Source organism: Limulus polyphemus, unplaced genomic scaffold (assembly GCF_000517525.1).
Source record: "Limulus polyphemus unplaced genomic scaffold, Limulus_polyphemus-2.1.2 Scaffold269, whole genome shotgun sequence".
Taxonomy (NCBI): Eukaryota; Metazoa; Arthropoda; class Merostomata; order Xiphosura; family Limulidae; genus Limulus; species Limulus polyphemus.
This window is the reverse complement of record NW_013665879.1, coordinates 101,164-127,355: the sequence shown is the minus strand read 5'-3', so window position 1 is coordinate 127,355 and position 26,192 is coordinate 101,164. Positions and strand designations below refer to the sequence as shown.

General features: G+C 33.1%; 1 protein-coding gene across 1 annotated transcript in view; it reads right to left on the bottom strand.

The window, feature by feature from the left end:
- Nucleotides 1-26,192, bottom strand: part of LOC106456895 (transmembrane and TPR repeat-containing protein CG4050-like) — a 108,290-nt gene that overhangs the window by 58,744 nt on the left and 23,354 nt on the right. The window contains exons 2-4 of the mRNA XM_022382681.1: nt 8,855-9,058; nt 8,121-8,257; nt 3,903-3,984 (exon numbers count right to left, since the gene is read on the bottom strand). Of these exons, the coding sequence (XP_022238389.1) occupies nt 3,903-3,984; nt 8,121-8,257; nt 8,855-9,049 (414 nt within the window). The 5' untranslated portion in view covers nt 9,050-9,058. The remainder of the gene's footprint in view (nt 1-3,902; nt 3,985-8,120; nt 8,258-8,854; nt 9,059-26,192) is intronic.

The window sequence follows — 26,192 nt, the reverse complement described above, 5'->3', positions numbered from 1 at the left end:
TGTTTGTTTGTTTGTTTGTTTGAAGTTTAAGCACAAAGCTACACAATGGGCTATCTGTGCTCTGCCCACCACGGGTATCGGAACCCGGATTTTAGCGTTGTAAGTCCGCAGACATACCGCTGTGCCACTGGGGGGCAGCATGTTTGGAATTTTCCAAAAAATGTAGCGGAAAAAAGGATTATAGAAACCTGTTTCTTGTAACTTTTCACTTATCCACAAAAACCAATACTTTTGCTATAAAAAAAAGGTTTTTGCTGTAATTATTTTTTCGATAAAATTTTTCGAAGTTATAAATTTCCTGGAGTATGAAACCTTTCGATGACAACTGTACGTAACAGTTTTTCATCAACGTACATTCTACATAACTGTACATGTTTTTCATCAACATACGGTTCTACATAACTGTACATGTTTTTCATAACTATAGGAATTATTTAATAGAAACGATTTTCAACCATTTGCGACCTAGAATTTCTTTGAAATGACTAGTTATAAAATATGTCACAGAACACACTACGATCTTTTTTACTGTGAGCGTGTTATAAGAGTAACCGCTAATTCTCGTTAAGAGTAGGTTTGCAAGTAACGGCTGCTGCAGACTTGTTGTCCTTCGTCTGGTCAGCTGCTCATAATTAGGTATGGTTATGCTTAGATCTTGTGGCCCCTGATCTAGTCGTTTAACCTATGTGTGCATAAGTTTAATTGAGTCTGAAAATACCAAATACTAATTTGCAATAAACGATTGTCTAGACACCACCAAACGGCGCTAAAAGAAAACAAATAAACTATTTATACAGTAAGAAGTAAACTATTCATATATATTTTACTGTTAGTAATCCTGATCATAAGATATTGACTGGAATGTAAGAGCTTGAAAAACATAAATGTTTCGTCTTAAATGTCAATATCTCTACAATTAAAGCAGTAAGTTCAATATATCAAAAACTGAAATTCATTCATTATATTAAGAAGTTAAATATGGGCAAAAATTATATAAATCACAAAATATAAAATCTAATAACACACGCGCCTTCAAGAGGCAGACGTTTCTTTTTCAGGGGCGAATTCATACAAAAAAATTAATTTTTTTGCAATCTAAGAGGCTCTTGTAGTTAAATGGTTAGCGTGTCGGTCTACAGTTTGAGTCCATGATATGCTGCTGAACTCCCTCTGTGCCTCAAGCTGTGCTCATGTTATAAAAGTAACTGTTAATTGCGTTATTCCGTTAAGTGTAAGCGTGTTTCTGACTTGTTGTTTTTCCCTCTGGTCAGCAGTAAAAAATTAGGGACGGCTATACTTAAATGTTGGGGGTCTCTGGCTGTTTTTACTCATGCTCATGTAAGTTTGGAAAATGCCAAATACCTAGAATGTAATGTATCATAAAAAGAGTAGGGCCTTTATATTTTTGCTGTAGGATTAGAATTCATAAATCGCCAATAAAATGAGTTTATTGTTGTGATGGGGAAATATAACATTTCAATTTCTCTTTTATTAGAAGCTCTTCTCAACGTTCAACGTTTTTATTGCTTAACATTTATCACCGCAGTAAAAGTAAAAAGTTGGGATAAAATTCGAAGACAACATAACAACTTTAGGTTCAACTAGCCCTTGCAGCTTGAACGTAGGGATGTTTCTATGTTCTGTAACAATTACACCACATAAAAATAACATTTAAAAAGTGCCGACCAAATCATATAACCAGGATGAAAATTAATTTGACAAACAAAAAGATATGTTAGCCATTTGATATTCTGCTATATTATGCTTTTTCTTCCCTACATCGTAAATAGGATGTTTTTACCGTTTCTGAACATCAGAATGCTTTTTTTACTGACGTATGTTATTTACTGTAATAGTTCACCTTTTCATTACAGCATTTTCAAAGTGACAGATACTCAAACTATGACAATTTAAACGTAAAAAAAATGCAAGTTGGAGACAAGTCTGACTACTTATGCTGAAAGACAACTTTGTTCCATATATTAACATTTCAAATTACGACAACGCGATATTTTACAATAATGTTTTCTTATGAATCTAATTTACGTGCACGAATATAAGAATATATTTCTGAAAAAAAATCTCAAGCAGTTACGGATTCAGAAGGCTTTGAAAGTAAAGTTTTTAAAAAAGTCACATTTTTATAGTGATTGCTAAACCAGGTTTCAGTTTTGGTAGTTGTAAATAAAATTGGAGCTTACTGGTTCAGATTTCATTGACGTAAAACAACATCAGGTTTCACTTAAGGACTCAAGATTTAGCGAGGTTTCTAATGTACAAAAGCACGAAGTAACTGAAATATTCTTAGTTTTTTCAGATGATTCAAATTCTTTTGTTGAATTGTTTCTCTTTCTTTTTCTTGAAAATTGTACTTTTTTTCTAACGTTGCGCAATGATATCAAACATTTAGCAACGCGCTCAAGTCCTCCTCCTATGTAAGAGCACGCAACGGTATTTCCTCGTATTTCAGTTAATTTTCCCGCACTACGATAACTGTCTTAATTGTAAAATATTTGACAAATACCAATAATATTTCTCAACGCCACTACTAAGTGACAGACATCAGTATAACTCTTCACACAGGTGGCTAGTGTGTTTTTGTTGGTACATTTTAGTCACTTGTGAGACTACTAATATATTCAATTTTATCTTATGATTAAGTTTAATAACAATAAAATGTATTGATGGTTAAAATATTTTTTTATATTGTATTATATTCAAATTACTTACAATCTTGACTTAGTATATAGATATTAACACTAACCTTAATCTCTACAGTTGGTTAAATATTGTGAGATATGTTAGGGATTACGGCCGTTAATGTTTTTAACAGCACTCAATCGATAATTCAGCATATTCTTGTCATTATCGGTTCTAGTGTTGATTTACGGTCTTAAGTCTGTCTAGTTATATTTTTTATGCACGATTCTTTTCTAATTCCGATTTATACATTTAGCTTACTTTTACTCACAATATCAATATCACAATAGACACAGTGAAGTGAAGGACATGTTCTATGTCCTATCGAGAAGTTGTGTAATCAGGAAGAACGAGAAGTGTGTGAATGAATGTTCAACTTGAAAGGCACCTTACATGACACGTGGGATAAGCAGCCAGGTCAAAGCCCTTCATGGTTGAGCTGTAGCCGTCCCTATTTATGAACAACTGAAAAAAAAGGAAAGCCGTTCAGTAGCCCCACCACTACGTGGGCTTTGTCCAGCATTTGAATAACGAAGCTGACCGTTACTTCAGCTGAAAGTGCAGAGTTATCACGGCTTGAATTTTGAATACTTCGATCCACTATTTGGTATCCTATCCACTAAACTGCGTCGATCCTGTTATGAAAGAATTTTTAAAGGTAGGTAATTGGCAATTTTCACTTCTATTTTGTCTTCTTTGTGAAGTATAATAGCGTATCGTATTTGATGTTTATCACAAAACTACTAAGACTTTCTGCCACTGTCCCTACTTTTGAACTATTGACAATAGGAAAAGCAGTCAGTCAGCAAGCACCCTATCACCCACCATCCACCTTAAGGGATTGGATGTCATTCTTATAGCATGCACACAGCTTAAAGTGCGGGGCATATTTTCTGTTATCGCACGGGTTCAAACCCACTTGCTTTTGTGAAGTATGTTAAAATTGGATAACTCCCTGATTGCTCGCTTAATTAGGTAGAAGTTTCTGCTACGAAGTTGTGCAATGACAACATTTAGTTTCTAATAGATATCGGCATAACAAAGTACGTGGATACATGAGAATTCATTGAAGCCGGAAATTATGTTATTTTTCTAATAATTGATTTTTTCCCCTAAAATATAAAACTATATCATAACTGTACACACACACACAGGCATACACAATAAAAGAAGAAGAAAAAACATGTAAAGAACATACTTACTGTTTCTGTGTGTATCGGATGGACGGAAAACAAAATGCCGGCAACAAAACTGACAGCACGAGGCAAGAAGAAGAGGCATAGTCTGTAATAACATGTATTTTAGAGCGACATATATATTAATTAATTTTCGTATCATAACTATATTAAAATTTAAAGAAATGCAGGAAATGGCAACCATTGGCTAAGGTGAAACTTTTGTCTCTGTTGCAAGCTAACAATATGTATGATGTTTTTTTTTCAGAAGATATATTAGCTTGAAATTTCTATACCCTATTTAAAATCATAGCTTAAATAAACTTACTTACTTTGTAGAAATATAGTAGTCTTGTTCGCCATTCTTTCTAGTTATACAGTAATACTTCAAAATGTTATAGTTTTTGTTACAGTCATAAATAACAATTACGACCTCGATGATGTTAGAAAAACACATAGATTCAAGAAATCAATTTAACACAAAAATACGATACCCTATAACCTAAATGACGTTCCTGAAATACTGTAGAAACTTTAACTGGTGTTTCTTTGTGATTTTTCAGTAATAGCTTATTCAGTTTTTCACAGTTAATTTCTTTATTTTTTATCTTAACTATAAAGATGATTCATTGTGTGTGTGTGTTAGCATCCATCACCCAGAGTTGGCTAGCTCGATTACTGTAATTTTTGGCATGATAACTAGAAACATTCTGATGGTGTAAAATGGATATTTTGTTTTGGAATTTTTATCCAAGAAGAGGGAGTAAAAAAACCTGAAATAGAACATATTTCCACTTTTTTTTTATAGACTTTTGGCTTTGACTTTAAAGACACAAGTACTTAATCAGTTAAATGAGTCAATTATTGCCTTCCACAAAGTAGGGTATACAATTAGCATCTAATGAGACCATTAGTGATTTAAAGCAAAAGGAAGAATGAAGGGGGGGAGCATTATTTAACATTATACTTTGTACATGTTTTTCTTCCTTAACGGATATCCTCAGCTAGTTTATTATAGCGTTTAAACTGTTTTTATTATAATTACACTTATGATGATTATTTTACATTTTTAGGTAATGTTTGAATTTGGAGCTATACTAAATCTTCTAATCTGGCCAAACCTGGTAAAATATTATGTGGAGTACAGCCTAAATTATCGTTAATTATGAATTTAATGATGATTCACTAAATTTTAATCATTGTAGGTTCTTGTTTTCTGGCATTGATTTATAAAATTAAGTATTTCTAGCCAGTTTATTATATAGGATTGTCTTAATTAGTGTATACACTAACTTAAATTATTTTAGTCCTGATTTCTTTATAGTTTACTTACTTTTGCTAAGAAGAAGACTAATCTGCGTGATTAACCTAGTTTGTGCAGAAGCTTTGAATAATTTAACTGGAACGTCAATAATCCTTAATTGCTTTCAAAGGCATCCAATTTAAAGTAAATATTACGTATTTTACATGATAAAAAAACGTCATTATTTACCGTGAAATGCTTTAACAGCAGTATAGTAAGATACAGACTACTTATGGTTATAGAGATAGTCAAAGACTATGCGCCTATAATACTAAAGCACGTGGAGTTATCAGGAGCATTATGTGTGTTTAAATACAACAAACATTTTTCGCTATTAACTTATATTCAAACAAAATAAAAAGCCACGAGCTTTTTGTACATTTACTAGTTACTGGGTTTTAAAAAATCTTTAAATGTTTAGAAGAGTTTTTTGTTTTTTGAATTTAGCACAAAGTTACCCAAGTGCTATCTGCGCTAACTATTCTTAATTTAGCAGAGAAAGACTAGAGGGAAGGCAGCTAGTCATCACTAGCCACCTCAATTCTTGGGCTACTCTTTTGACAACGAATAGTGGGATTAACCATGACACTATAATGCCCCCACGGCTGAAAGGGTGAGCATATTTGGTGGGACGGGGATTCGAACCCGCGACCCTCAGACTGCGAATCAAGCGCCCTAACCACCTGGCCATGCCGGACAATTTAGAAGAGAAAACTAGATAAATCGAAAGAAGTTCATAACATTCGTGTGATGCCATCTGTTTGTCTTAGAATTCACAATTAATAATTCATATTTTTTATCTCTTGGGCTCAGAATTGAATCGTGCAGCGTTTACACTACAAGTGAGTGCTCTATTGCTGAAAGTGGCTAAATATAGGTAATAAGGAATTTCTTTAGCCACTCAAGATACTCCATTTGTCCCCTTTTACAAACAAAACTCGATCTCGAGCCTTATCTCAGAACCATGGGAGAGTCCCACCTTAGACACCAGGTTTCTATGGTAATCCCTTTATGTGTGTCATGGACTTGGTTAATAAGCAGAATAAACAACACAATAAAAACTACCACCGCAATGGTAAGTATAGAAACATAACTGTTCATACAAACTATTCTTGTAGCAGTAGACTTTAAAAACTAACATATAATAAAACTTCATATAAAACTAAGGTCTGCAAAATAATAGATAAAAAAAATGCTAAGGTAATATGACAGCAAAAACTGCTACTGTAATAGTAGGATCAGAAGAACCACCACATAATACAAACGACTCACTATGAGAGGATGGGTGTTAATTTCCTGAAAAAGTCACAAAGAGAAACACTGACATAATGAAAAAGAATTTCACTGGAAAATGCAGTTTAATCATATTTGAAAACTCTCAATGTGCACTACTTCCCCTTTTATTTATATAATCACCAACCACCCTATGTAATATTTAATGTAAGCGCAGAGAGAACATGCACTTAAATATTAATGCTGTAAAAGAGGCCATGTGATACAAGTGCTGTCCAATTACCAAGATCCTTGCTATTATTATTATTATTATGCATTTGTCTGAAAGATTGTTTGTTTGTTTTGAATTTCGTGCAAAGCCACACGAGGGCTATCTGCGCTAGCCGTCCCTAAGTTAGCAGTATGAGACTAGAAGGAAGGCAGCTAGTCATCACCACCAACCGCCAACTCTTGGGCTACTCTGTTACCAATGAATAGTGGGGATTGACCGTCACATTATAACGCCCCCACGGCTGAAAGGGCGAGCACGTTTCGTGTGACCGGGGATGCGAGTTGAGCGCCCTAACCACCTGGCCATACCGGGCCTGTCTGAAAGAAATATTAAGGTTTGTTTTTGTCTCTGTCTTGTGAAGATAACACCAATAAATTGATTAACAAGTTTTGAATGGCTGAATATGATCTGGACCCTTGATGGCAATCATAACTTATAGAAACTTATCAACAGCAGTAACACATAGTACTGAAATTTCAATATTCAGTTTTATCATCTGGAAATGACTTAAACTGTATCTGGGGATTATAACATATACACATTTTTAGCAGCAATAATCGAAATTCCAATAGAGTTTTGTTTGGCTCGAAACGGGTTAGACCTCTCTGGTAATGGTAAGATAAACAAACTTTGTCCCAAAATTTCGATATACGTATTTCATTAGCTAAAAACGACTGACACCCTATCTAGTAATGGTAACACGTATAAATTAATCTGTAGCAGTAACAAGCAGTTTGGAAATTATCATTGCTATTCACAACCCCATAATTCTAATAACTAATTTTACCCCCAAAACTACAACTACACCTATTTATATATTTCAAATAATGCAATAAAAAACAAATCTTCTTACCGAGAGAAATAGACTACTCTGTCAACTATGTATTAAATTGTGTTAACATCTCTATCCACTGCGGATTAAAAATCAGAGGCGTGTAAAAATAACATTTCAGATCTGTATTTTTCTCCCACAAGTCACTGCCCAAGAGGCGTTTCGTTCAATACCAGAACTCATCAGTTGGGCTGGACATTGAGAGACAGGAGAAATGTTTGTTTGTTTAAAGTTAAGCATAAAGCTACACAATGAGCTATCTGTGCTCTGTCCACCACGAGTATCGAACCCGGTTTCTAGCCTTGTAAGTCCGTAGACATATCGCTGTTCCACTGGGGGGCCAAGAGAAATGTACAAAAATAAATCAATCAATCTGAATTGAACAGGATTTGTATCACAGATTTAGGTCTGATAGTTTCTAATGCTTCATAAGCTTCAGCCCTTAAATCTATAACTTTTTATTAATTAGTTTTATATACACACACAGTATCAGCTAAGTTACTGAGGCGTGTATCTTCAGCGATGGACATAAAAACTCTGAACTTCTCTAAAAAAAAACGAATGACTTAATTTACAAACCAGTAAAGGGTAAACATAAAAATATACCTGTAATACAAGACGCACACTAAGGCATGGAGAAGAACATTGATCACGTGATAACCCAAAGGCTGCAGACCATGGACGGCGTAGTTGAGTCGGAATGTCAAGACAGTGAATGGACGGTATGACTTGTGGCTTTGCTCCTGTTGTGAAGAGAGTAGTGTGTAACAGTCTATCTCATACAAGTATAATACTGTACTTATTACGCTTTAATTTTCGTTGTCAGGTACAAGAGAAACAAATACCGTCTAGACTATCGTAAACTATAGGTTTGTTTTAGTATATATATATGAATAAATGGAACTTATAGGGACTTGCATGTAATTTTAAGCCAAATACTAGTAAGTTAGAAGTTTTTCACAATTGAGATATGACTATAAAGGCGAACAATTGCTACAAATCACCTGTATTTAGAGAAAAAAGTTTAGAAAATATGCCTTGTGAGAACTAGTAGAACATTAGCTTCATTTTATTCTGTTAAAGTTCTTTACTTCCTACATTTATATATACGTAAATTCTCTTATATATATATAAGATTTGTTATAATGTATTGAATGTCCTTCTTTTGTTAGAAGGATATGCCTCTAAATAAATATCTAAAAATTCATACGACTATTGGCTTTATATTGATAATGGTGTTATGCCTAACTTACGAAATATTTACATTGCATGAATAAGAGTACAAAACAAAATATTAAAACGAAAAACGTAGTTCCTGGATGTTAAATAAATACACTAACCTTGTGCAATGGAGTTCCCCAGAAATCATTGAGAAAAAGATTAAGGAATGAGCTGGAAGGCCGCACGTCGCGATTTTCCTGAATAGCGGCTACGTCGTCAAACACGAGGCTCCCCCCTAAGGAGGTACTGTACACAGTCAAGGCTGTGGCTGCAATGGCCAGAGGATAAAGTCTGTCTAGCTGTTGTTTACTCATGGTGAGATACTGTGGAAAGCAAAACTAATCTGTTTGAACATAATGTTATTTTTACGTAGTTCCATAAAGTATGTTACATTTTCCATATATATATATAACTCGTTTCAAATACTGTAAGTTTGTTTATTTATTTGTTTGTCGAATTTCACGCAAAGCTATTCGAAAGCTTTCTGGGATAACCGTCCCTAATCTTGAAGTTACAGAAAAGAGGGAAGGCAGCTAGTAAACACCACCCACCGCCAACTCTTGGGCCACTCTTTACCAATAGTGGGATTGACTGTAACATTATAACGTCCTCATGATTGAAAGGATGACAGTGTTCTGTATAGTATTCGAACCTGCCACCCGCACATTGCGAGTCTATTGCTCTAGCCATCAGGCCATGCCAGACAAAACACTTGTAAAAACGTCGAGGAAGAATGTAAAGAGATATAACCACATAAGATTATTTAGCAGAATTGTTTGAATCACATCATAAAAGGTTTTAAAATAATATATTTTGTTTTATTCGTCCTAGGTTTTTATATTACAGACATTACTCGTAATTTTCGCTTTACTACAAGAAAAGCTTGAACTAAAAGCATCATGCGTTTTATGTTTAAATCAATGCAATCTTATTTATAACGCCAGATATTATAATGCTAAAAAATTGGGTTTAGATACCTGCATTGGACACAAGTAAAATAGCCCATTTGTGAAGCTTTGTGCTTAAACAACAAAACAGAAAACAAAGAATAATCGTCTGAAAGATGTATTTTGCAATATTTTGTGTGTTCTGATGATAATTACTTTTATATTTATCTTCGAAAACAAGCCTTATTTACTTAGACGATACACGTAACTCGAAATTAATAATTACATAAGCTTCTGATAGATTACATCGGTGAAATCAGCTGATTTTAGAGTTTGAATTGACTCGAAATTAATAATTACATAAGCTTCTGATAGATTACATCGGTGAAATCAGCTGATTTTAGAGTTTGAATTGACTCGAAATTAATAATTACATAAGCTTCTGATAGATTACATCGGTGAAATCAGCTGATTTTACAGTTTCAATTGAATCGAAATTGGTAATTAGATAAAATTCTGGTTGATTACATCGAAGAATGCACCCAGTTGGCTCAGTGGGCTAATAACGATAAAAAACTGAGCTTCTAGGGTTAGAAATACATCAAACAGAATTTAACCTCACTCATTTTTAAAAGCAACTACGAAATTTGGGTCTTAAGAAAAATATTTTATCGTAAAAAGGATCAAGTAACAATAGCCAAATGTCATTTCAATCAAAACGTCCAGTTAGAATGGAGATACAGAACAGGATAAGATTTGACTCGAAGATAAAATAAGTGTTACTTTTCAAATTAAATCCAACAGTCATAAGAGACACTTGTATTGAGATATTGTCTGAGCAGTTATTGTTGCGGAAGCCAGCCATTAATAATTTCTGCTTCATATTTACGGTTTTTAACTTGTGTAATTTATTCGCTTTTATCACATTATAGAAGAGGAATGTATTAAATAACATAACATGTTAGCTATATATTAGATAATCTGATAAGTGAATACTATGTATAAGGATACTCGAGAAGCCACATAACTATGAAAGACATATTTTTTATCAAACTTGTAGGTTGACAGTGTCAATGGAGAGAGTGAGTAAGCTTAAACTTGCTCTCTACAGTGTCGTAGGAAGGAGTTATTAAGATTGAATCTGTTGCCTACAGTCTCGAAATAAATTACAAGTAAGTCTGAGGAAAAACTGAGTAAGATTGAGTTGCACTATACAACTTTGAAGGAAAGAATAAGTAAGATTAAAATGCATTTTACAGCCTCGAAGGAAAGACTGAGTAAGATTGAGTTGCACTGTACAACCTCGAAGGAAAGAGTGAGTAAGATTGAGTTGCACTGTATAACCTCGAAGGAAAGACTGAGTAAGATTGAGTTGCACTGTACAACCTCGAAGGAAAGAGTGAGTAAGATTGAGTTGCGCTGTATAACCTCGTAGGAAAGACTGAGTAAGATTGAGTTGCACTGTATAACCTCGAAGGAAAGACTGAGTAAGATTGAGTTGCACTGTACAACCTCGAAGGAAAGAGTGAGTAAGATTGAGTTGCACTGTAGAACCTCGAAGAAAAGAATGAGTAAGCTCGAGTCTGCTTTCTTTACTGTCGAAGAATAGAATAACTAAACTTAAGTGTACATCTGCGTATCGTTGAGACATAGCAGAATGTTTGAACTGAAATATTATTGCTGCTGCATTTTTCCCTTTTCGTCCTAATGAGAATAAACCGTCTTTATTTCCGTAGTGTAAACATTCACGATTGCATATAACATATTATAAAATTTTATTTTTTCAAGACTATTCAAAATTACGCTGTTAACCATAAGAAATATATATGTGTGATAGACTATTATACAATTTATCTTATGTCGTTTCTTTTGTATTCCCACGGTAGATTCTTACACCGATTACTTATTATGACAATCTAATGGGTATTTCTAATAATAAAAAAGTAACACTTTTTTCACTTAATCCTTAAATGTGCTCATTACTGTTATTGTAGAATTAATTTTAATCTATATGTGCCCTCATCTATCGAGAAATGATGTGAGTAATGGATGTCGATAGCTACTTTAAAATTAATTATTGTGTGGAATATGTACATATATATGTCGTATGTAAGAATATCATAAAAGCCGGAATACAGAAAAACGTGAACACAAAATGCCAAAACAAATACATTTAGGCTTTTCTATTCAATCATTTAGACGCACTGGCGTTTCTCTAGAGAATACGTAAATATAGAAAACCTGAACAATTCAGGCTGATGGCAGAAGGCTAAACTCCTATACGCTAATGTTATTGGTGGCAAGAGTAACGCGTGTATTAGAAAAAACAAAAAAAAAACGAGGTTCACAAATTAATGAGGTAAAATACATATGTATGGAATAGGAAAACTACAAACGTTGCTCTCGAATCCAACATAACGCTACATACACGAAGTTATTAGTTATTTGTAAAAACGCGTGCCTGTTAGACGAAGACGAATCGTTGATTTTTAATTTCATTGAAAAGACGATCGGAAAAGCTAATGCACAAACTATAAACACACAAATACAAAAGTACTTTTCACTATTTCGCAGCAAATACATATATATATGTAGAAAAAGAATTAAAATTTTAACGGAAAGCAGGGATCGTTGGTTATTCGTAGAATTGTTATAAGAAGTATCCAAATCAAAATAAATGCTGCCATCAAAAGTACACAAACAAGTAAATTTGATACTAGTTGGATAGATTTTAAAACGATTTTCAATTCCTACTCTGGTTGTCATTGTAGCTTGTATAGCTAAATGGAAGAGTTTAAATTTGCCAACCAAAGTAGAGATTGAAAATTGTTTCAAAATCTACCCAACTAGTATCACTTTACTTGTTTGTGTACTTTTTATTGGATCATTTATTTTGTTTTGGATATTTCTTATAAAAATTCTACAAATATCCAACGATCCTTACTTTCCGTTAAAATGATGATTTTTTTCCCATTTATTTGGTCAGTTTTGTATGTCCATGGAATGGACGCAACATCTATAAACTTTTGGAAGAATTAAAACCATGATCACAAATTTATGAAATCTAATCCTTACTTGTCCTACAGATAAGTGTATAAAGCTACCAAAGTAGGGATTAAATTTTATAAATTTCTGATTGTGGTTTTAATTCTTGTTTCATTACTTTTGGTAGCAGGATCCCTGCTTCATTTTAAAATTCGTAATTTTTTAATACTCTTGTTTGTTTAATTTTTATGTTATTCGTGTACAAGGCATATATTTTACATTTAGAAACTGTCGGGTATCTATTCATCTATATGTAGTGTCATCTGTTTGGTTGAATTGGGTTGAAAAGATATTTAAGTACTTTCATGATATGTTTACCATTTATAAAAAAATAAACTGTATATATTTATCGGAATATCAAAAGCGGATACCCACAGACCAGTCAAATAAGCTGCAGAAATCTTGAAGCGATATTCAGAGCCGTCTAGGGGCTAGCCCCGCTGACGTGATTAGATAGATAGGTAGGTAGTAGACGAAAAAGTTGCTGTTTTGGAAATTTTTTAATTGTTATACCGGAAATGTTAGCGGCCTTTTTAGAGTATGACTAGTATATATACGCATAATATATCATAACCAATACTTTGAATGGTCGGTTTTTTGCTTGGGAATTCAATAGGCTAGTTTTTCGGCAGGTGAATTATTTGGAAACCTTGTCGATCCCTACTATTAAGTACTACCGTACTTAATAATATATATTTAAACGTTTTCTTCTTTATATAATTTTTGAAGTACGGATTCCCGCATATAAAGGTTAAAATATAAAATCAAATGACACGTCTTCACTAATAAAAAAGCGTTAATAAAATGTTGTATGTTTTTTGTAATTGCAGCACAAAAAGGAAAACAACTTTTCAAAATCACACACACATGCACACAAATACCATAAACATTCAGAATAACATAACAGGACAATTCTAATCAATGACATGCCTCGGGCCCACCAGTCTGCGGATTTATACCGCTAGAAACCGGGTTTCGATACCCGTGGTGGGCAAAGCACAGATAACCCTTTGTGTAGCTTTGTGCTTTAAAACAAACCACAACATACCTCGGTTGACAATGTATTCTACATTTCAAAGCAGAGTAAACATATGATTTTAGATATATATGATAAACACCACCACGAAAAGACAAGTGTGAGTTTTACTGTTAGGCCTAAGTTGAATTACACTTACAGCGTCGTGATGGTAGCTTGACTGAGCCGATATAGTCAGGTTAATCGTTAAATTTATTTCAAGTGTGTTTATTTGATATGAAAATTGAAAATAAAAGAAATACTGCTTAAAACTAACAAAAAGTGAGCTATATATATATTTTATTATCTATTGATTTCTATGACCTCGCAATTGCAAGTGGTATTGCAATTATTTACTTCATCATACGTCACACCAAACATAACTGAATGTTTGAAACAGCACCAATCAATACTATTGATTGTTATCAAGTACAACCTTGTCATTCGCCATTCTGAAATAATTGTGAACGATAAAACAAAGGTCCCAGTATTTCTTAGTGGAATAATTATGATACTTGAAAGAGTGAATTCCACCTAGTGGCTAAAATAGAAACTACAGTCGCACTTTTAAAAAAATGACATATTGAACGTAGGATGCTTTATCCATGTAATGTAATCGATTTTTTTAAAGTTACATTTCTCCGGTTGACTTGCTTCAATAAGAGATAAAAATGATGAAAATTAACCCAAGTATCTCAGACTAGTAGTATAAAATACAAGAAAGTTAAAACAGCCTAATTAAGTGTGTCGGAATTTTGAAAAAGTTTTTTTTTTCTTCAAGGATGCTTTTACGTTGTCTCTACGAATACCTTTTTTTTGCACGTCAAGAAATATGAGATGTTTGTGACAACTTTTTTTATCAACCTTCTGGCGGTAATGAGACCTGGCCCTAAAGCCCTTAGCTGGTCAATACTTCGGCACTGTAGCTTAATGGGAGGTGTTCAATTGTTTAGTGAATTTTATCATGTTCCATACTTCTGAAGGTGATCACTTATATTGTATTTGAAAAAATATATATTATTTCTTTCTTATGGAATAAAGACGTTGTAGTTTGTCTTAGTTTCTTTATATAGAAGTGAGAATATAAACAAGCAAGAGAATGACTTCACTTAGAATTACAACACGTTTTGAAACTTCTTTTTACCAGTTTTTGTAATTAATACTTTCACAGTTGCTCAGAGACGACTTTGTAATGATATATTTAATCGAAAATAGCTTTTCGACCGGTATAGTGAACCTACGATCTATAATTCATGATGCTAGAAAAACACGTAGGTTCAAGAAGTCTTGTCAGAAATGAATAAAAACCCTATAACCCGAACGCTTTCGAAAGGTGGACCTTTCTTCTTCTTCATAGGGTTTTTATTCATTCCTACGATCTATAAATTACAGTATCACATTTCAAAGAATGATTTATGCTTTTCTGTTAGTCCCCTGGTGGATCAGCGGTAAGTTTACGGGTTTCCAACGCTGAATTTAATGGTTCGATTCTCGCGATGGACAGAGTGAATGTAATCCATTGTGTAGCTTTTCACTAAGAAAACAACGACACCGCCCTTCTTTTGTCCCCCGGTGAGACAGCAGCAAGTCTTCGGATTTACAACGCTAAAATCAGGGGTTCGATTCCACTCCGGGGATACAGCAAAAGACTATTCAGTGGTACAGCAGTATGTTTGCGGAGTTATACTGCTAGAAACCTGGTTTCGATACCCATGTTGGGCAGAGCACAAATAGCCCTTTGTGTAGCTTTGTGCTTAACTACAAACAACAACAGTTTTTCTCTTAATAGCTTATAATATGTTTTTAATCAAATATATTCAAATATATTGCAAACAAAGTTTGCTAGACAAAATCGTACAAAGTCAAAGTATTTGAGAGAAATGAAATACTCAAACATATTAAATCGGGTTACTAAAAATTATTCCGTGACGTGTATATATATTTTAAATCGTACCAATCTTTTGGTCAAATCAATGATATTACAGATTTATAATTTCGTTATCACACATTTATGAAATAAAAAGATTTAGTCATTTGTGAAAGTTAAAAATGCTAGGTTATTTAAAATTTTCCTTCTATAATTACAGAAAATCTATCTCTACATAGCTGTTCCTAATTTTGAACTGATAGACTAGACGAAAGGTAGCTAGCCAACAGTACCCACTACCAAGTCTTGAATGTCAATTATCTGACCGAATATTGAGATTTGACCCTCTCTCTTACACCCACGGCCACACAGTTCTGAACGGGTTTTAGTGGTAACAAAACGCGAAATACGAGCCATCCGATCAACAAATACTAACTACTTGACAAATGACAACAGTTAAACCAGAAAGGCAAATGTTCTCTGGTGGGTTTCGAACCCTTAGTACTCTTATGTATAGTTACTGTAATTAATACACCTTGTATAATTCATCGTACAGAATATTATTACGTTATCCAAAAGTGTTTTTTTTTTGTTATTAATGTACTAAATTTTGCAATTCCTTTAACGTTTATATTTACATAGCCAAGCACTCAGCTTACCAAATACTTCATTTTTATAGGATAATAATCTCAATTGTTAACTTAAGACTTACTAAGAGGACAGTCATCATTATCATTAGTATTTCTAACCATAATGCATATCAATATACAAGACCAAACCACTTTAAACTGAACTAGATTTAAAACAAGTAGTGCAGATATATATATATATATATATATGAATTGAATCTCTCTTGTTAAAGTGTTATGAAATATTATGATGGCACACATATACATACATAAATTTACAAATGAATACGTTGCCTCTTACACTAACAAAAATTTAATTAGGTAAGGAAGACGGACATTTACTGCTCTAGCATTTTTTTTTTCGTAGGTCGGGTTCTTTTAAGTTATTCAGGGAACATAATTGAAAGTCCAGACCACGTAAAAATAATAAATTAGTTTACTTCTTCCTTAACGTTTCTAGAGGCTTGTACGCTGTTGTAAGGTTAAGACTTAAGTGTACAAATGACGTTCAAATGGAAATACATTGCTAACAGTACTACGATTAACGTAAAAATACTTTTACAACTTCATAGCTTGAGTAACTGAATATATATGATAACTAACATCAATCCTAATACTTAACTCAATGACTGGCATTAGCAACTGAAAAATAAACACAGTTCCATAGCTTCTCTGATACTTTATAATTTACTCTCGTTTCTTGATACTCCCTGACTTTAATAGATTCTTGACGTCAAATTTAGAACTTTCTAGGTATTCTAGGCTTACTTTTATAAACTCTTTATCCTAACGTCGTGTTCCCTGGCGGTTAGTTTACGGACTTCCAACGCTAAAATCCTGGGTTCGATTTCCTTCGGTGTACATAGCAAATAGCCCAGTGTAGCTTTGCGCTAAAAAGGATACAAACATGCCTTTCTAGTAGCTCAGTGGTCAGTCTGCAGGCTTATAACATTAAAAGACAACCGTTTTTCGATACCCGTACTGGGAAAAGCGCAGACAATCTATTATGTTGCTTTATTCTTAACAACAAACAAACGAACCTAACGTCATGCACCCTCTCGTTAATATATATATAAATAAAAGTATTGAAAATATAACTTAGAACAACATATTTCATTGTATTGTAGTGACCATTGTATTGTAGTGACCAAGTTATATGAGGCTTTTACGCTTTTCTCATGTTAAAAACGTTAATTTTTCAGCACGTTTCAACTACTTTTTTGTATCCTCAAAAATTACATTCTAGCACAATATGACAAAAATAGAACCTTTGAACATAAGAAAAGCCCAAAAGACTCCTTAATTTCTAGTTTAATACCACCTTTCTAAAAACATATTTATACAACAATGGGGTTAACGTCTGCATGAACACGAACTCAGAAATCACTGAGAAACTACAAGTCGTTTAATATGAAGTAATGCAGAAGCTTTTAAAATTTTACTGCCTGACTTAAGCCTAACGACTTGCTTATAAAGATAATAATAATGATATTGGAACAAACTGTCAGACCTAATTAGCAAACACATCGATACAGAAGCTAGGCGTCTCCACTGGTGGCAGGTTTCAACTTTTCATGGCAATCTATGAAAATAATCTAAAGTTTATTACGTAAACTTACCCACTAATAGACGTACTCTAATTAATACGTTACACGTGGTTTTCGTAGCACTCGATTACACAATCGCATGTTCAAAACCCAAGTCTGGCAATTTTGCTGAGCGACTAACTCTATGCACAAAGTATTAACACAATGAAAAAAAAATAAAATAACATAATTTCCCGCAAAACTCTCAGTAACTCGTAGCGGTTTCTGCTAATTTCTTTATAATATATTACGTTGTTTTGACATGGTATATAAAGCGTGCAATTATGATGTTTTTGTATGTGTATTTTCCTACATTAAAAGAATACTAATGGTTAAATGAAAGAGGAATTCATAGTAACTGAAATAATCATTTCTCTGATTACCTATATTGATTTATATTCTGTACGAAAGCTCTTGAGTCTAGAGTATCTGCTACAGTAGAGGCTAGGGGAAAATTATATTTCGAAACTACAGCTTATATGCATTCAAAACTCTTACACGATTTGTTTCTCAGACTTGAATAAACCTTACTGATAATTACTGATTTTGTTTGATTTCGGATATTCACACAATGCTACTCCAGCGCTAGCCGTTCCTAATTTTGAAATAATAGACTAAAGGAAATATAGCTAGACAACAGCATCCACCGCCATCTCTTGGTCTACTCTTAACTGACTTTGTCATTATCGTTGAACTCTAACACAGTATGTTTTCAAAACTTCTTCATTTTGAGTCATTTCCTGAAAAAAATTTTTTTTTTCATGTTTAGGTGTAGTTTTCTAAAAACTCCAATGTTATTACTTTTTAAAAACAATATTAAACTAATTGTAATAACGCTGTCTTCTCCTACAAAACGTTTGTACAAAACTTCAAACAAACCTACATTTGGGGCTTGCGAAACAAGCGATGAAAAATAAACATCAGTGTGCTGAATGTGATAAACAACAACAACATAATCACATTACATGTGAAATAAAGTAAAGATCACCTTGTCGTACGTGAAACCAAATACACATCAATGTGTTGAACGTGAAACAAAATAATTATCATATTACAGGTGAAATAGAGTAAAGGTCACATTATTTTTCGTGGATCAAAATAAACCTTACCACATTTTACGCGAAAGAAAATAAAAATCCCCTTATTGTAAACGAAACAAAATAAATATTGCCGTTCCATATTCCAAACAAACAATGCGATGTTGATCGTGAAACAAAATAAACAATACCATGTCGAACGTGAAACAAACTCAATAATATAGTGTTGAACGTAAAATCAACAATACCGCGTTTAACGTGAAACATAAACGTAAGTGTGTAGGTTGTGAAACAAAATAAACATTGCCGCATTATACGTAAATAAAGTAAACATTTGCTTCTTCTACGCGAAACGAAATACACATTACTTTATTATAGCGGAATCAATACAAACATTAGCTTATTGTATGTTCAATAAAACCATAAGTAAGTAATAAAAAATAAACATTTACAGTATAACTTGTAAAACGGCCATTATTTTATATCAACCTATTTTACATAAGACAAATAAATGAAAAAGTTAATGCTTCTAAACTCCCATTCGTTATCACACTGCTCATACCATTTGCCTCACACTATGGTAATAACAGATCACCCAGGACGCTTACGAACAGAAGTGTCGTAATATTTCCATAAAATCCTAGTTTTCAACAGCACTGCCTATCGCCAATTATTCTGTTCTGTACGCTACACCTATATCACAGCTTCAGGCACACTTAACGTCCTTGGTATTTTGTAAACTTTTACTCGTGTACATATTTTTATTACTTTGTCTAATGGATTTCAGTGTAATGTATATTTCGCAATGAACACGTGGAGTAGACATGAGAATAACAGTATTGAGAGATAATCATCAAGATGGATAGATTTTGGGTAAAGGCACGTGACTTTAAACATTAGTCACTTTTTTTTAATAAGTCATTGACTGGAGTACTAAATGGTAATTAATTAACTGCATTAAGCGTACTAGTAGCTGGAAAATGTAATAACTTCTTTTTAATACAAACATAAACCAAACAATGAGTTATTGTTCCTCTCTTAAAACAAAAGAACGAAACATTATTTTTACCTATGTAAAACAAACAAAATTGTTTGTATAGAATACTCTGTGTTTTAAGCCTTACATGCTCTGACGTAATGCCGTATTACCCCCATGTCTATTGACCATTTCCCTAACCTTACGATACATCTATTAAAATCAAAAACACGCCTAATTTCAGTTTATGTATATTAGATCAAACATTGTAATCACTCCTTGCTTGTTTCGGATATTCACGCAAAGTCGTAAAAAAGCGACCTGAGCTAAGCTTTCATTATTTTGAACTAACAGACCAGAAGAGAAGCAGCTAGTCAACAGCACACACACTGCCAACCCTTTGGATATTTCAATCAAATAGTGGGATCTGATCTTCACTCTTATAACGCACCAACGGCTCTAAAGTGCGGAGCGTGGTTTTTCGGAAACAGGGGGCAAGCTTTGAAAATCGGGTTCACAGTCCAGCTCGCTAACCATTATGACATGTTCGGCTCAAGCCTTTCTTGCCATGTGCACCACATAGTTAGCTAATTGAAGTAAAATTACGCATAGTACTTGTATTTAAAAATATGGTGTAATGTTAGCAAAATCATCATTAAAATTATAAGAAATCAAGAAACAGATTTCAGTGCTACAAGTTTTTTAAAATGCGAGATGTCCAAAATATTGTTTTCGGTTTCACAGTTATAAGATACTTCTCTGTAGAATTCGTATTGGAAATATGATAGGTAACTATAAAGTAATTATATTTCCATTATACATAAGTAATTACATTATATATTCCGCTGGTTTAAAATATAATAAACAACCTAATAAGAATTTAAGTTGAATTTTTTTAATTTCTAAGTATGTCACATACTGTTAAAGTTCAAGTTACTTGAACAAGAGTGTAAGGTAAAACCGTTGCGGTCATAGTTTCTGTTGATAGATATGAATGGAAGAAATGAAGAATAAAGAAATAGATCATACACATTTTTAGAAATGGTGGAGAGAAGTTACAATTTAAAAAAAAAGCTGATATTATAAAAATAACAAAGATATTGATCTATAACGGAAAATAAAATCCAGTCTTTCACGAATCACGTTTCACAGTACAGCCGCACGCTCACTGCAAAAAAGAAATTATTTCCACGAATGACGTATGAGGTGAAAAGACGTAATCATTTGTGGGAAATTAAATTCCTCCGCTTAAAACTCTTGTCAGGGTGGTTAACAGAATGAATAGGAATTAATTACATGTGCATTGTAAAGTAATTCGTTGTTTTTTGTTGTTGGAAATTAATTTGGTGATAAAAGAATAATGAGAGAGTGGAGCTTAATTCAAAACGAGATCGTTTTGTTGAGATAGTCCAGGCTCTCCATTATAAAACAAAAATCAATGCACATCAATCAAGTGTCTACATCTTCAATCATCATCGTATATATTTGCTTTGTTTCTCTTCCATAAGAAATCACAGACACAAAATAATTTAATTGTGATTAAATAAAAATCAGTTGTGTGAGAGAATGTTTAGGTAGCTGATTTAGATTTAATTTTTTTCTCTCGTTCGCAGATTTCGTCTCTTGATGTTCCACTTGTTTATTTTATTTTAACGTTTTTCTAGCAGTTTCAATTTCGTAGTTAATTTTCTTTGTCCATTTGTTGAACAAAATTTTAATTCAATTCAATTTAGGTGTCACTAAATCTATGCAAGAGGAACAAAAAACTTATTCAGTGATTCGCGATATTTTTCCCCAGGATATTTTCTTGACGTTTAACCTCATTATCAGCTTTGTGTTCGAAATGAAAGCAGAAGCTCATTCGTGAATCATACTGATTTCTTAGTGTTCGAATGTAAAGGTCAGGTTTTGGTTTTCGCTCTATTTCAGAACCCTTGTAGAGTGTAAAATTAAGGTTAATGATTCTACAAAGACGAATTACAGCTATCAAGCACATGTCTTTAATTCATACTAATTCATTTCAGGAAACTAGAGCTATAACTTAAAAATAGTTTTGTTTCGAAATTTAATAATGTATAATATTTAAGAATCTAATTAATGCCCCCTCCCCAGTGGCACAGCATATGTCTGCAGACTCGCAACGCTAGAAACCGAGTTTCGATACCCGTGGAGGGCAGAACACAGATAGTCCATTGTGTAGCTTTGTGCTTAACTACAAACAAAAAATCCAATTAATACTTGTGTTTTGTTTGTTTTGAATTTCGCGCAAAGCTACAAGAGGGCTATCTGAGCTAGCCGTCCCTAATTTAGCAATGAAAGGCTAGAGAGAAGACAGCTAGTCGTCATCACCCACCGTGAACTCTTCAGCTACTCTTTTACCAACGAACAGTGCGATTGACCGTCACATTATAACGCCCCCACGGCTGAAATGGCGAGCATGTTTGGTGGGTAATACTTGAGTATTCTGCATTGTATACTTAATGGTGTGCCTGTGGGATAACTGATAAGATATTAAATCTTCGCATTTATCTATTTTTATTGACAAATAGCTTTTAGTTGTACCCTTAAATCACTTGACTGTGACTAATATACATTGATTAGTTATTAACTTTTTGATCTAATCCTCTAGCTACCAGAGGTAAGACGAAAGACCTGACCACTTACCTGTTAAATTCGACAAGTCGGTTGTTAGTGGCTTAGATGCTATTACGTAAACCAAATGTAATTATTCGCTATCATAATTCTAAAAATTTAATGAACAAAATTGTTCTACTAATAAATGAAAAAGTTTCGTTACAGAATATGACGGACGTCTTTTCGTATTTTAGTTGCTGTTTCTAATTTGAATTAATTGGTGAAGTTTTAAATTAGAACGAAACTATGAATTGTTTATAGATCATGGTGGGTTTTTGAAACCCGCTCCGAATAATTAGGTTATATCTTGCAGTTTAAAACACAAGCCGTTTGATTCCAAGTGAAAAAAGGGGCATTTTAAACATTGACGTTGAGCGCTAGGGTTTATTTCACAAAGTCGAGACAGCTCGTCCAGACAAGATAGTGTAATATTCATCCTCTTTCATCTCTAGAGACGTCCTGCCTGCTTACGAAAGCATTACTCATCGTTACAAAAATACCAGCAGTGAAATGGAAATAATGCAGAATCGACAAGGGATTGGAGAAGTAATAAATGTGTAGATGGATCAATTAAGCATCACTTTTACCATTAGATCAAAATACCGAAAGACGAGAAAAGATGTAATCCTTTTCTTCTTCACATGTAAAGGGAATATTAGATGAGTTTCACAAGCGTTGTGTCTAATGGCTTCTTACTATACGCTAGATTTTCCATAAGGACTTTTACAAAGCGGAAATGAAGAGAGTTTTTGTTGTAAAGCAACTGGTTGGTCATACTTCTTACTATACTTTCAGTATATAATGACATTATTTCTTGAACTTTTGTTTTTGAATTCGAGATTAATTAACAGTACCTTTAATTTCCTTTATTGAATATTAAATCATGCGGAATTTGTAAAGGACACTGTAAATAATGCTACCTGCAATTGAATGATCTTACCTTCTTTATTGGACATTTTTACCAAACAACAAGGCTTGGAAGTTCATTGTATACAACATGTTTGATTAACACAACAACTAATGATGATACCTAGCTTTTAATGTACTTCAGGGTCTTTTTATGCACAACAAAACCATGCTGAAATCAATCTATACCTTCTTAGAGAATAACCAAATTGCTTTACAACTGATCTTCGCAATCAAAGATGATAACCACAATGCAGAAATTTAACAGAAAGTGAAAAGTTTCAAATTATCTGGTGTAATACTTCAAACTTGGAGTGTTATCGGTTTGTAAAGTTCTGTCAGATTGTATATTTTCTTTCTTTTATGTATTCATTCATCCATCCATCTATGGTGTGATGTATATTTAAAGGCTAACCAAAGAAAGTGGTAATTCAGATTTGTCAAAGAAGTCCAATTTAATGACCCTTATTGACTATCAGTATACTTGGAATTTTGTACCCCAATCAGGCAAATTATGGGACTAATTTATGTGTTACGGATTAAACGACGAAAAATGACGAAGGATTAGAAACTAACAGGACTAAATTTTGTGATAAAAATCACGTTCACTACAAATGTATTTTTTACCACATTCTTCTTGTCTTTCATTATCCAGCCCAACTGACGAGTTCTAGTATTAGATAAAAGACCTGTTGGGGCACGGACTTGTGGGGGACAAAAGAATGACTGGAAATGCTATTTTTACACGCCTCTGATTTTGAATCTACAATGGACAAATTAAAAGGAATGTAGAAAATAGATGTGCAGTTTACCTGATTTTTATCACAGCCTGTAGTCCTATTGTTTAAGTACATTGCTTTATAAAAATAAAACGTCATAGAAGACATATATTTAGATGGAAAAGACATCTTAATAAATTATATTCACCATGAATATAATTTGTCTTTGTATTATATGCACAAATAAGTTTGTGGAATTCAAACGCCCATGTTCTTTTTATATATTCTTCTCTCGCATTTATCAAATCATATGAGTGACTACATTTCTCAATTGGAGTTATTCAAGTTTTTAATTTGTTGCAATTATCAAAATTATTTTGTTGTGAACTCCATCTTGTGTGGAAATTTCGTTAACTCACCATTCCAGCAGTACCTTCTTGTTCTGCAAGGTGTAAAGAGTTCAAGAGTAATTTGAATAATCGTTGCAAATGATCTTATGAAAATATAAGATCTTGTAGAAAAATAGATCGTATATTTTGAATGCGACGGCTTTTGGTATTCGGATGACTTAAAGCTCAACATAAGGTAATACTCGTTATGATGAAAAATATAAAGCTTTTTCCCATTTATTCAACAGCTGGGCTGTGAGTACAAATCATGTTGTTTTTTTTCTACACGTATTTGATAGTGTATGTCTATCAACATAACTCTACAGAACTTGTACGATTGTAGTAATCATAATTTTAGCAACTTTTTAACACCATAAAATAAAACAATACCTCTCATTTTAACTAGTTTTTAATTCATTTTTCGAGTAATTGAGAACTAAATATTGTTGTACACTTTAACAATAAAATTTTGACTCAATGAAATTTCTATTTTCCGGGATAATCAAAGTAAAAAATAAATAAAAACACTTTCGGCTCAGATTTCCCTTCCAAGGGGAATACAACTTAAAATATTATTAAAAAGCTAATTTAGTCAACGTTTTAGTCAAAGAAACTTCATCAAGTGCACTTTTGGGTAAAACGTTGTCAAGTTTCCATCTCTTTTATTGTGCAGGTTATTGTTTCGTTGTCAAAGACAAAAAGTGCATTATAAAAGCTTTCTAGGTAAAACTAACGTACTTTTCTTATACAAGAAACTAAGTAATAATAAATACTCGATTAATCACAAATTAAGACATTTCGTCAGTAATATCTTATTTAGAATTCATAAGAACACTACAGTGGATGTCTGATGACAATAACTAAAGACCAGAAATGGTATTGTCTTAATATGTATGTTGCAGCACATGTTCTTCACATTGTAAAGATAGAAAGGAATGCAACGTTACAGATATGAAGGAATATCGATAAAACTGAGAGCCTTAGAGGAAGTTGGTATATCATTTAACTAAGAGGACATCGTTTTCTTCATGTTGCTTCAAACAGTAAAGAAATAAATAAGGCAAAGAAACTTTCCCGATAAATGTTTATAAAGATAATTAATTAATCGTGTTAATGTTTAGTTATATTCATGATGTTAAAAAACACGTAGGTTCAAGAAGTCTTGATAGAAATTAATAAAAAACCCTATAACCCGAGCGCTTTCGAAAGATGGACCTTTCTTCTTCAGGGGCCAACTGTTTAGTTATATATAGTTTAGTTCGGGTAATTATACAAATTTTTGATTACTCACATGGATTAACAATTAACGATATTAACTTCCAATGAACCATACTACTTTTAAACTAACCGTGTAAGTCTGAAATTTTCTAAAATTTTCGTATAATGACAGTTCAACAGTTACTACAGTTTATTTCCAAAATCCTTAATACACTTCATAGAATTAAAGATATAAATAATTTAAATAATGATATATAGCGACAGTTGGGGATTGGAAGAAAACACTTTGACAATTTATCTCACTTCGGAGTGATTGAAAACGTATAGTAGTCCAATAGATGGAAACTTACGCTTACAAGATGGCGATTTGAAACATGAATGTATTTCAACCGAATCGAACAAAGCCTTTAAACGTAACTTATGACGTATTTACGTTTGAGTGATTGTAGATACATAGAAATGGTTATCATACAAAATTAAACGGCCCGGCATGGCCAGGTGGTTAGGACGCTCGACTCGCAATCTGAGGGTCGCGGGTTCGCATCCCCG